The sequence below is a fragment of the Trichechus manatus genome, unplaced genomic scaffold (assembly GCF_000243295.1).
Source record: "Trichechus manatus latirostris isolate Lorelei unplaced genomic scaffold, TriManLat1.0 scaffold00039, whole genome shotgun sequence".
NCBI classification, from domain to species: domain Eukaryota; kingdom Metazoa; phylum Chordata; class Mammalia; order Sirenia; family Trichechidae; genus Trichechus; species Trichechus manatus.
Genome location: NW_004443975.1, coordinates 10546684 through 10559696, shown reverse-complemented (window position 1 = coordinate 10559696; position 13013 = coordinate 10546684). Strand labels below are relative to the sequence as shown.

The 13013-nt window shown below is 37.3% G+C and overlaps 1 protein-coding gene across 1 annotated transcript in view; it reads right to left on the bottom strand.

The window, feature by feature from the left end:
* The window catches only part of ENAH (ENAH actin regulator), an 83249-nt gene that overhangs the window by 9693 nt on the left and 60543 nt on the right, over positions 1–13013 (bottom strand). The window contains exons 7-12 of the mRNA XM_023730865.1: positions 11436–11546; positions 9101–9405; positions 7520–7665; positions 7294–7351; positions 6448–6490; positions 2915–2981 (exon numbers count right to left, since the gene is read on the bottom strand). Coding sequence (XP_023586633.1) covers positions 2915–2981; positions 6448–6490; positions 7294–7351; positions 7520–7665; positions 9101–9405; positions 11436–11546 — 730 coding nt within the window. The remainder of the gene's footprint in view (positions 1–2914; positions 2982–6447; positions 6491–7293; positions 7352–7519; positions 7666–9100; positions 9406–11435; positions 11547–13013) is intronic.

Below are 13013 nucleotides of genomic sequence, written 5' to 3'. Positions count from 1 at the left end.
AGAGTCAGAGGAGTCCATCAACCTTAAAACAACCATTTTTTCAAAAATTAAAATTAGATACTTTGAGACTAATTCTAGTTCGGTGAGAATGAATACTTTACTCGACAATTACAGAAAATAAAAAATCACTATGCAGTGGCTACTTTTACAGGCTGTAGGCACAGTAATAAAACTTACCCACCACAAAGGTTCAACAAGTACCAAAACACTTTCGAAGACATTTCTATTAAGAGTGAGTCTGAAGCTACAGACTGAAAAGCACCAATCAATCACTGTAGCTTGAAGCATACAAAGCTAGCTCTTCTCAGGAGGCACCAACAGAACTTTTCTCCATCTTGGATACAAGATCTCTATGTAAGCTCTTAATAAAAACCAGAGGAAGAATCTGCAAACTTTCCAATATGTTACATTCGAATCACGGTTTGAAGTATTTTTAACTACAATATTCTTGCTTTTATTCTACTATCTAGCATCTTCATGTAATAAATACAGCATAATGCAAGTATCTCTTGTATATGATAGGATATTAATCCATTTTACCACTAACATAATTTTGACATGGATATTCAGGAGACAGATGGCACTTTTACTCAGTACAAGGATGAGGCACACTTAAATAAAAGCATAAAATAAATGGCCAATATATCTGCTTTCAGGAGGATCATGAGAGATAACTTAGGAAGAAAAGCAATACAGTTCTTAGTCTTTTAAGCATGTTTGTTCTATTAATGGTGTAAGACTGCTTTCAGTGACATACATATCAGTGACATATCAGTGGCTGGATCAAATCTATCAAAAGATATACGAGAGTCAGAAAGAAATCTGGAAAGAATTTCTATTTTGGGCAAGGAGAAAAAAACCACCTACCATAGTCAGAGCATGATTACAATGCACTACTGGATAGCAAGAATGAAGGTTAGATTAATCTACGTAAAATATAATTTCAAAATGGTGACCTTTAACACACTTACTGAACTTCATTTAGAAGGCTGAAAAATCTTCCCAAGAATACTTTTTCCTTCACTAAACGGCCCCAAACATATCAAGGAACATGTTCTATTTGGAAAACTTTTTCACGTCCTCCCTGACAGACGTCTCCCATCAGCTGAGGTTTAGCTGTAATGAAGACAGCTCACTATGAAATTCCTGTCAATGGAGCAGCGATGAAGAGCAGTGGCAGACTGGAGAAAGAATTCTTTCCCAGCACAACTGACATCTTCAAAGGGCAAACAGCACATCACAGTTCTGTTCCCTGACACTCACTTCGTAAATCAGGCCTCACAATGGGCTACTCTGTGTTAGAAGGCCACCTCAACAAGGTAGCTAGGAAACGTAAATGTGCAATTTTTCTACTCTACTGTAAAAATGTGACCACCACTTGCAATTCCTCTATTTTCTTCTAAAATCAAGTACACATTTCTCAATTCTTAGAAACTAAGAGCTTGCATACATTTAAAAAGGCCTAGTTTTTTTGTGGTGCTTAAACAACTGTGTCATCACCAAATCTTCTTTCCTAACAGAAAGAACCACACAAAATCCAAATCCAGGTTTAGATGCAGGCTAACACAGAATGGATTTGTGACAATATGACATTTATCCTTGAAATTTTCTTTACTAAGTTTCTATGATGAGAGTCAAGTTAAGTTTTTGTGAGGCAAAAATAAGACAAACAGTTCAGAAAGAAAAGGCAAAATACTTTTTAGTCTCTAAATACATATTTTTTCCTGGGAAAATATGAGTCCTTTAAACTTTCTCATTAACCAAAAAAAAGTTTCATCTATGCTCAAGACTTGTGATATAAATTTAGTCATAACACAGCATGCCTGGCTAAGAAATGCTGAATTTGCTTGGCCATGTCCACACGCCCATGCTCAGAAGCACATGTTAACCAATCCTGTTTCTGAGCACTAGCTTTTCTAATTTCATTATGATTAGGGGTTTCAACTGAGATACAGAAATAAATCTATCTGACAAATTCAAACTTTAAGGTTTTGTTTTGTTCTCGCTTAAACAATACAGTCTTTTCTCTCCAGTTGCCTTTCTTCCAAAAATTATATGTAAAAAGCAGCTATGAAGGATGCTATTGAGACTACTGGGGAAATCTGAAAATATACTCTTTTAGGCAATATTATTGTTCAGTGTTAAATTTCTTGAGAGTGATAATGGTATTATAGTTACACAGGAGAATGTCTTTGTTCTTAGGATAAATGTTGAAGTACTCAGGATCAGGGTGAAGCAGCATACGTCTGCAACTTATTTTCAAATTGTTCAGAGGAAAAAAAAGTGTGCGTGTATGTGTGTGTGTATATATAGAGAGAGAGAGAGAGAGAAAGCAAACGCAGTTAAATGTTAAGAACTGGTGAATAAAAGCGAAGGGTATACACTGGACTATTCCTTCACCTTTTCTGTAGTTTTTAATTTCTCAAAATAAAAAAATTTGGAGAAATAAAATCTATTTAAAAATTTCCAACAACCTGACTAATAAAGATAGGATACTACTTATCAGATAGTCACTAGTAAAAATCTAATGGACTGAGGTGGAGGGGTGGGAAATAAAGGAGTATTGCTTAAGGGGTACAGATTTCTAAGGGTGATGCAAAAATTTGGAAATGGATAGTGGTGATGGTTGTACAACATGGTGAATGTAATTAAGTCCACTAAACTGTACATGTAAAAATGGTTTAAATGTTTATATACATTTAGCCACAATAAAATACACACACACACACACACACACACACACACACACATATAAAATGGGACTCACTGGTTGCCCAAATAGTAGTGGAATTGTGGGTGTCTCATTTGCTCCTCTGTACAATTTCTAAATTTATAATTTGAAATTTTTTACAATAAAAATGTATTTTCTTATTATATACAAGTGTAATATAAACCTTAGGAAAAACATCGATACCTGGAGATAACAGGTGACTTGCTGCCATTCATTGTATTTGTTCTTTCCCAAGGTTTTCTTGTTGGTTCTTTAAAAATAAAGGATACAAGTTATTAAATACCATACCGCATCCTGAGTTACTATAAAGTGAATAACTAAATGCCATCATACGTAAATAAATAAAAAAATTTTAATTTAAAATCTTAACTAATTAAAATCTATAAGGATTCTAATTTGTTGAATTTCAGACCTTAAAATTAGAAATAATTAATAAACAAATGTGACAAGTTTCCATAGGAAAAACTCAGATTGTTAAATCTAAAACACTGTAATTCTATAAATCAGATGGTAGAAGTTTCTCTAATAATGACAGCATAATAAGGTCAAGGTCGGTAATTTTAATTAGAACGGAACAATACGAACTATATTCTTTTAAAACAATAAGGATAGTTTAAAAACTATAATCTTTAATATGTTCATGTACTTCAATATTTAATCTAAATCCAAATAATCCTCTTGCAGAAAAATTCAAATAATTTAAAAAAAAATTCAGAATCGGAACCCTGTCATACTACCTTGCTTCTCAAACCACCAATTCTTGGGACTTAACAATTCCATTAAATTTAAGTACATCTAAACTCTTATTAGGAGCCTGGGTGGCACAAGCGCTTTGCAATCAGCTGCTAACCCAAAAGCTGGTGATTTGAATCCACCCAGCAGCTCTGCGGAAGAAAGGCCTGGCGATCTGCTTCCATAAGGGTTACAGCCAAGAAAACTCTAACACACAGGGTCACCATGAGACGGGAACCGACTCAACGTCAGCTAACAATAACAAGCTCCTATTACAAAAGACACTACGTAGTGACCTGCTGGTCGGGAGTCTATTAAGTGCTTTGAATTGTTTTTCCAATTTGGGCTGACTCACTGATGTTCTCATTGGCCTCAAGAGATGGCTGGGTGAAATCAAGAGTGGAATCTTGCTGTGCAAGAGAGCCTAAGTCCACGTAGGAGTCATGATCTCACTGTGCAGTCTTAACTAGGAAACTCTGCTGAGTTCCCTAACCCTAACCCTCAGATGGCTTCTGCACATTCTCATTCAGTAGCTTGTTCTCTCTTCAAACTAACATATCCAAAACTAAAGTCAGACTCTCCCATGAAACATTGCTTTTGCTCTATTTTCTGTCACGTCCAGACATGTAGGTGTGATCATGATTTGCTCCTCATCAATCAAGTCCTTTCTTTTTAATTATACCTTCCTATTCCTTCTTTTGTTTTCCAATAGTTAACACATTCTCTCAACAACCACCACAATGGTGGCAGCTTCCAGACTTAGCCAGGAGACATCAAACAATCAGATGAAAAGGTCCAGGACAGCCAGAACATACCCAGTGGACACCAGCCAGAGCAGGTAAAAAGAGGGAAGCCCTGAATGAAACTAGACAGGCAGAGAAATGGTCATCAGGACACTGTCAAAAACGAGGCAGGTGGGAAGGTGAGGAAGTAATTCCAAAACAGATAAGATGTAACAAATGCCAAGGTCCTTTCTCAATCCACCAAACCAGAGCCGTCTTTAATGGCACATCTGGTTTTGAGGAAGAGTGGCTCGCGTCGGAAGCAGAACTAGTGAGGTCATCTTCTCTTGACAGGAGCCCCATGTCAGTTTCAGAAGGAAGAGCAGAGGCTGGGTTAGCTTTAGGGGGGGTCTTTGGGCACACCCTGGATTCTTACTGGCCCTACTACATAGTTTCCAAACAGCTTTTCCTATCTCAGCCCTCTCTAACTTCCATGCTGTGCTGCTCACAGCAGCCATTTTAATGTTCCTAAAACGGTTTTGGTTAATTAAATGCCAACCTGATGCTTGGAGGATAAAGTCTAAACTCCTGAGCTTTCTATAGAAGGTCCCATCATTCTGATATTCTAACTTGCCTTTCCAACCTGACTTGCCAGTACTCTTCAAACTCCAATTCTCCATTCTAGTCAGGTAAGTATACTTATTATTTCCTAGTCTCTTCTTGCTTATCCGTAACTCCTATTATTGTCCATGCTACACTTAAAATTTCTGAAGTGTCTGACACAATGACAATTAAAACAAAACAAAACAAAAAAAAATGAATGAAGCAAGTGAAAAAAAGGTCCTAGGCTGTGTGAACGCACCCTTGATTTTATACATGCGCCACACATGTACACACACACATAATCCTGTGCTTTACTTTGTCATATTTTGAATAGGGGAGTATATATTAGATATATATATATATATATATATATTCTTAATTTGAGATCCATGGATAACTTTTAGGAAATTCATGAATATTTTGAAAGTATAAATAAATTTCTATAAAAATACAATTTCTCCTCCCTGGGGAGAGGGTCCGTATCTTTCATCAAATTCTAAGAAGATCTGGTGACTCTAAGGTGCTGTTCAGTCTACAATATCTATGGTTCTAATAAACGCATCATAACTAATTCTGGCTTATAGGAAGAAAGATAGAGGTAAATAAGCGGGTCACAAACCACAGAGAATTTTCAATGAAGAAAGAGTAAGCTGACTTGAATACTATTCAGAGGGAAAACAAGGTGGGCCAAGGAAAAACAGTTCATAAAACCACAATGTATAATCTAGCAAATCAGACTGATGAATAGCACTATTCAATAATGAAAACAAGGAATTTTTATGTGCAAATGGGTAACAGTCACAAAAAAAAAAAGTATGTTTTCTAAAAACTGTATTTATCTAAAAAGTTGAATTCTAGAGGCCTCTGGCAGTCTCCAAATCAAAATGAGTAGGAATTAATTTAGACATTTCTCCATAATGATTTCCTAGGGACCATTCTAGGAATTAATTCAAATTTATTTATTCCATTTCATTCCAAAATAGATAGGGAGGTGAAGAGAGAGTACAACTCTCAGTCTTCTAGTCAAATGTAAGGAAATAACATGCAAAATTCTACCAATCTCATATTCTCACTGTGGACATACTACTCATTAAGTATTTCCAGTGAAGTATGTTTTGTTAATATTCTAAGTAGTATAATCTACGCTCAAGAGTTCTCAATGAGAAACTTTACTTCCTTGGTGAGCAATCTAACCTACATGCACAAGTAAAATAACGATCTTCTCACTTGAGAATGTTTTCAAATAGACTTTAGTGCTAGCTATACCATGCCTACTTAATCTTTACCTTTAATAATCAATTATTACTAAAAGTTCCCACTCATCTAGTAATGTATTCTCTTCCTGTTTCAGTGAACAGTCTCAAAACATTAATGATAATATACATGGAATATGTAAAAAATTATGATTCTGAGAGAAAGAGTCAGCAGAAAAAAACTTTGGATTTGAACGCATCTCCGAATATCAGGAAGAAAGTAACAGTCGCTTCTGGGATCACAAAGGGCAGGAGAAAAAGGCAATACTTCCTACAGTGTGAACAAAGAACTTTAAGTAAAACAGAAGTCACTTGGTCTAAACATGGGAAAATGAGAAAATTTTAATTGGGGAGTATTAATATATAGTGTAAATTTACAAACATTAAAATACTTCTCTTAACTTACCAGGTGTACTTGTAGAGGCCTTAGTTACAGGCTCTGAATCTTCCTAAATATACAGAAATACATGTTAATAATATCACATCTACTGGAAATGAGTTCATATATATAAATAGTTCACGTTTTATATTCCCACTTCCAATACTGTCTCTGTGCCACTTGCCACTTTTCTCTATCTTTTCTCCCTTCCATCCAGATTTCTTCTTTTACCTTCTGGACATTTCCTTCTACTTTCCCCACAGCTCCTTTCTTCGTATGTTCTCATTGAGAACTTGCATTAGTCAATGCCATGAGGTCAACATATGGGATAACTTTGAGCAACGACAATAGGGCCAAATGTAACAGACAAAACAACCACTTGATCTGTCAGACATCAAAATCTAAAACAGACAAAGGCGACTTTCCCCAGCTGAACCAGGGAAGCGGGCACTGAGGGTTATACTCTTGGGGATACACCGATTAACCACAGGACTCCCAGGGGAATCCGGAAACTGTGGATTTAGTTCAGTTCCCTCATTTTAAATGCAAGGAAACTGAGACCCTAAGAGATAAGATAACCAGTGAAAGGTCATGCCCTCTTCTCAAGGCAGGTTTAGGCAGAGTTAAGATCTACAAATTTGAAGTTCAGTGCCTTCCCCACAACCCCACACGTTCAGCCCATTCTACTAGGAATGCCATTAAAATTTATACATACCACTCAAAACAAGCCATTTCTAATATTTGAAGACTTAAAAATAAGAAAATGTAAGTTGAAATGAATTGTGTTTGAACTTGAATCTTTCACACGACTTCCTGAATAAGCTGTGCCTCAATTTTACACTTTAGGTGTAGCAGTCTATCCTTCTAACTTACATTTTTGTCCTCTTTTTGTTCTGTTTCTATTGTTGATCCCTTTTCAGCAATCCTTCGCCTAGAAAGAAGGCAACCAGATTAAAAAGAAAAAAATATAATTCTTAATATAAAAACTACTCTTTCTCCAAGAGGGAAGAATTGCATGCAGTTAAGTTATATTTGGAGTAAAAGGAACAAAACCCTCTCAACCCTGGACACGTTCACTATAATGAAAATTTTCACTCACCTCCTGGCCAGCAGGGCGCTCATTTCTTCCATTAAACCACTACCCCCTAAAGGAAGGGGTCCATTTCCACGACCTGTTTCTGTTTTAGATGAGGCCGAATTCACACCAACGGTATTCCCTCCACTTTGGAAAGAGGAATCCTCCATCTTAATGAGAATACACATACTTAATAAACTCCCATGTAAGACAGCCATATGTTTACCAACATTCTACATTTAAAACAGAAGACACATCAGCATTAATTTCGATAAAAATACCTAAGTATTATTTTTAACCTTCTTAAGAACCAACGGAGTGAACAGCACTAATTTTATATATCAATGGGAGTTTTATCAAAGTTAGTATCACCATAATGGGATAATACTATGCGCTACTTCAGTGGTATTCTTGCCCCCCTCCCCCCATCTAAATCTAGTCTTCAGGAAACATCAGATAAACCCAAACTGAGGGACGATCTATCTTATGGATTGAATTGTGTCCCCTAAAAATGCGTGTCAACTTGGCCAGGCCATATTTCTCAGTATTGTTTGGTTGTCCTCCATTTTGTGACCTGATGTGATTATCCTATGTGGTGTAAACTCTAATCTCTACGATGTTAACGAGGCAGGATTAGAGGCAGTTAAATTAATGAGACTGGACTCAATCTACAGGATTAGGTTGTATCTTGAGTCAATCTCTTTTGAGATATAAAAGAAGTCAGCAGAGAAGAGAGGGACCTCATATCACCAAGAAAGAAGCACCAGGAGCAAAGTGCATCCTTTGGACCCGGGGTCCCTGTGCTGAGAGGCTCCTAGACCAGGGGAAGATTGATGACAACCACCTTCCCCCAGCGCCGACAGAGAAAGAAAGCCTTCCCCTAAAGCTGGCGTCCTGAATTTGGACTTCTAGCCTCCTAAACTGTGAGACAATAAATTTCTCTTTGTTAAAGCCATTCACTTGTGGTATTTCTGTTATAGCAAGCAGCACTAGACAACTAAGATAATCTAGAAACTAATTTTCTTATAGTTTTCAAAAATGTCAGTATCATCAAAGACTGAGGAATTGTGATACATTCAAGAGACTTGACAACTGAATGTAATGGGTAATCTTGGACTAGAAAAAAAAATTGCCATAAAAGACATTATTGGACAATGGATGAAATCTGCATAAGGCCTGTAGATTATAGTATTCTATCAATGTTAAATTTTCTGATTTTGATAATTACACTGTGGTTATGTAGGTGATATCTTTGCTCTTACAAAATACACACTGAAGTGTTCATGGAAACAGCCACAATGTCTCTGACTTACAAATAATTCAGGAAAAAAAGTGCGTGTTTGTGTGTATGTATGTAGAAAGACTCATACAAACAGAAAAACAAAGCAAATATAGTAAAATGTTAAAGGGTAAATCTGGGTGATGGGTTTACAGGAATTCTTTACACTATTCTTGCAACCTTTAAAAAGTTATTTCAATTTTTAAAAATATCAATGAAGTTAATAACAGGGTTCATAAAATCAGAATACCACAAATCCATTATTTTAGATATTTAGAAAGAATAAGACATACATAAGTAACACAGGAATTCAGAAACATATTTACCCGTGACACTTTCCTAAGTTTTGCTCCAGCAATTGCAGCTGCAAGTCCAGTTAAAGGGCGATTGTCTTCTGACACAGATCCCACAAAAAATCCGGATGCAGGGAGGGGAGGGGCGGGAGGTGGTGGGGGAGGAGGGGGTACTTGATTAGGAAGAGGGGGTGGAGGGGGCGGGGGTGGAGGCCCGGAGGATGGAAGCGGAGGTGGTGGAGGGGGCCCTGGGGGAGGGGGGAGTACTGCTGACACCTGGGCAGGACCTGGCGGGAGTGGTGGAGGGGGTGGAGGTGCAGGTGGTCCCAAGACAATGCCTATGAGAAAGAAATGTTAAATAAGACCATCAATAATGGAGCTAAGTGGTATTATTTCATGTAGAAAGGAATGTATGAATGACATGATAAAGTGACTCAAACATTTACTACATATTAATGAGTTCAATTTATTATAATGTTTGAAGTTTAGATCAATATAAAAAAGGGTACTCAAAGGCAAAGCCAAAGTGTACAAATACTTTAATATTAGAGTTTATTAATAGGATTACATAACAAATTATCTAATTAAGATTTTTTGTTCATGGAGATTTGGTAAATAAAGTAAATGCTTATTACAAAATTGGGGAGGGAGGTAAGTGTCCACAAAAAAAAAAAACAAAAAAAAACCCAAAAAACTAGTAGATATGATGGCAGTAGGTACTACCTGAATAACAGAACCAAGAAATCTATGTAAACTTTAAGTTCTGAAACAATAAATTCTACAATAGTGAAGACATACATTTAGTTGTTTACAGATAGCCAAAGTGGCTGGGTTAATAACATGAAGAAGGGATGGGTCCCAGGCTTCAGTATTTTCTCATTTAAATGCAACATGCAGCCAGGGTTGAGAACCATTTAAGCAAATGATCTATTGGTACAAAGTAAGACCTCAAAATAGCTCTCAGAAATAATTAAATGACATAGCATTTGATATACAGTTTTTTTTTTTTAAGCTTAGAAGATGGGGGTAAGAAGAGAAACGTTAAAATCCTGTAAAATCACAAAGGGAGTGAAAACAAGAACTTATTTAACGTTAGAATACTAAACTAGTGGGTTGCCCCTTCCTTATGGCTTCAAAGGGGTATCTCAGGACAAATAAAATGCTATTTGCACACTGGGTGGTAAATTTTTTGAAACTGCTAACTTTGAGCAGCTGCACAAGCTGAAGACATCACTTGCTCAAGGAAGAATATAGAGTTACTGGCCGTCAGTCTCCAAGGGCACAGCAGGGAGAGCTTTTAACCTTGCCAGGCTGGATGTGCCTCTTACAGTATTCCCATCACAGGGATTCAAACTGGACATATTAGAGTCTTGACTCAACTTTTAAGCAAATTCATGCAGTCAATAACAAAAAATATATATATAAATACACATATACAGCAGTAACAAGCCTTATTACTTTATTTTAGGAACTAAGATTTTGTTGAAGAGGCATGTTCAAATCTAGACTATAACACTGTTTCCTTGTTAGTGCAAATCTGTTGTCAGATTCCTTCCTGTAATCCTCTTTAAATCCTGTTTTTTAAGAATAAGCAAATTACTTACTTATAAAATCAGGTCTTTCTCTACTATAAATAATCCATACTTACTAGAATACTCTCCCTTCTCCGCTACCTTGAAAGTAAGATATGTGTGTGTGGGCGGGGGGGGGGGGTGCACGTGTAACTTAGAGGATGCTGTTCTCTCTCAACTATCTCTTCAGCCCACTATTTCTTGTCATTTTGGACCATGGAACTCTCTGTGGAATAAACCATGCCTATCAGCTGCTGCACAGGATTTAGGGTGGTTCCCAACCCTGTAAGTCCAACACGGGAAATCCAATAAGGGAGAAGCCAAAATAGAACGGGGCCAAGATCAGAATTGTTCCAGATGAAGCTCTAAGATGACCTATCTAATGACTACAGTTGGGTAATAAATACATGGCTACGTTTTCCCAGAAAGTAAAGGAAAACGAGTTAGATCACACGTTTACTGTGTGGTAGGTCCAATATGTATTCAGGTAAAGTATTCCTAGTGAGATTTTAAAGAAACAGATTATGGACTGAAAAACATCTTCAACTGCAGAAGACACCAAAACTTGGTTCAATATGGTAATTTCTCATATTGCTCCTCCAATGGCAATTCCAACATGAAAAAAAAATTATTTTCTACTTTAGGAATTTTTTTTTTAATTAAGAAAATATGGCACTATGGCACAAAGACGTTCAGCTTTCAAAACCATCTTATCCATTCTTTTAGGCAATTAAAACTGTTGACGTAGATCATCTTTTCAAGGAGTGAGTTGTTAGCAGCAATAACGAGCACCTTACCCTGTTGGGCTGGAGTCTCGGCCGGCTGAGAGGCTGCCTGCAAGCCTGGCTCAGAAGCAGAGGAGTCTCCCAGCACAGAGTTTAGAGGAGTCTCAACAGAGGCAGGGGCAGCTGCAGAGGGAGAACGGAGAACACTAGGCTTGGATGAGGGAGTTGAGGCAATAGGGGTACTTGGAGGAGAAGCTTGAGATCCACAGTGTGAGAGTGATGCAAGGGAAGGCAGTGGAGGAGGAGGCGGCGGCGGCAGAGCTGCTGGTCCTGAGGTAGGCGGTGGAGACACTGGATATGTTACAGAGTCAAGCAGCCCATTGGGTGCTGTTGGTGATGGAGGCATTTGGGGCACAGGAGAAGAAACACAAACAGGGAGGACAGGCCTCGGACCAGTAGCCTTGCCTGGGGGGCTGCTAATCATTACTGGAGGAGATGGAGGGAGGGGTGAAAAATTGGAAGTAGACCAGGCACAGGGCTTCGTAGCTGGAGGCTGAGAAGAGGGTGTGTTCACAGGAGAAGAAGGTCGAGAGTTTTTGTTCATAGGACGAGGGACTGTAGCATAATGGGGAAGAACAGGGTGGAAGGCTGAACCTAAAGATGTTGCAAAACGTGTCGCTGAGTGTCGAAGTGGTGGTGTAGGGGGTGTGGAAGTAGGTGGCAAAGCGGTCACTACAGCGTAATCAGGAGTGGCATCTGACACTGGAGCGGAGATGACTTTAGCGTATGATGGAGGAGGTGCTGAAGGAGGCTGGCAACTGGAATACTCAGGAAGTGGAGCGTTATACAGGGAGCTGTCTGAAGATGGAGCTGGACAGAAGGTAGAAAGCAGCGGCAAAAGACAGGATAAAAAAGGAGAGAGAAAAAGGGAGCTAGTGAAGCCACAAAACCAGCATTCAGACAAAATGTATAAACGTAGACTACAGTTAGTACCAGAGAATTAGGCACATGTGCAAATAATTCTTTTTAGCCGAGAATATTTTAATCTATAAATACATTTTGAAATCCAGAAGTAAGTTTTTTTATTCAATAAGTGAATTAATTAAATTGATTTATCCTGTATGAGACAACAGTTTACAGATCTAAATTTTTATTATTTAGTCCACTAGAAGGACATTCAAATTACATGAATAGAACATACTATAAGCAGAAAAATAAGTTGTTGTTTTTTTGAAAGCAACAAACAACAAAAACTGGCAAAACATTTATTATAAAAAGCTAAGAACCCTTATTCAAAGCTTATTTGTGAAAAAGTTATGTTTTATTGGCCATAATCCCAGAAAATAACTAAGCAGTTAAAAACAAATGAATTAACTCAAACAACAACAACAAAAGACCCATACTTAATCAATGAACATCGAGACTTATATATAGGCCATATGGAATAAAAAATAATTCTTAAATCCTATAATGAATGTTAACTTGAAAGAATGTTAAAATACTTAGAACTTCCAGCTATACCTTAACTCTCAAGTCGGTCAAAAAATTCCATCAGATGTAGTAATTTTCACAATATTAGAAAATATATTTAAATCACCATTCAGTTTTAGAGAGGATATTTTTCACCTAATGTTTTAATCTCTCCTTCAT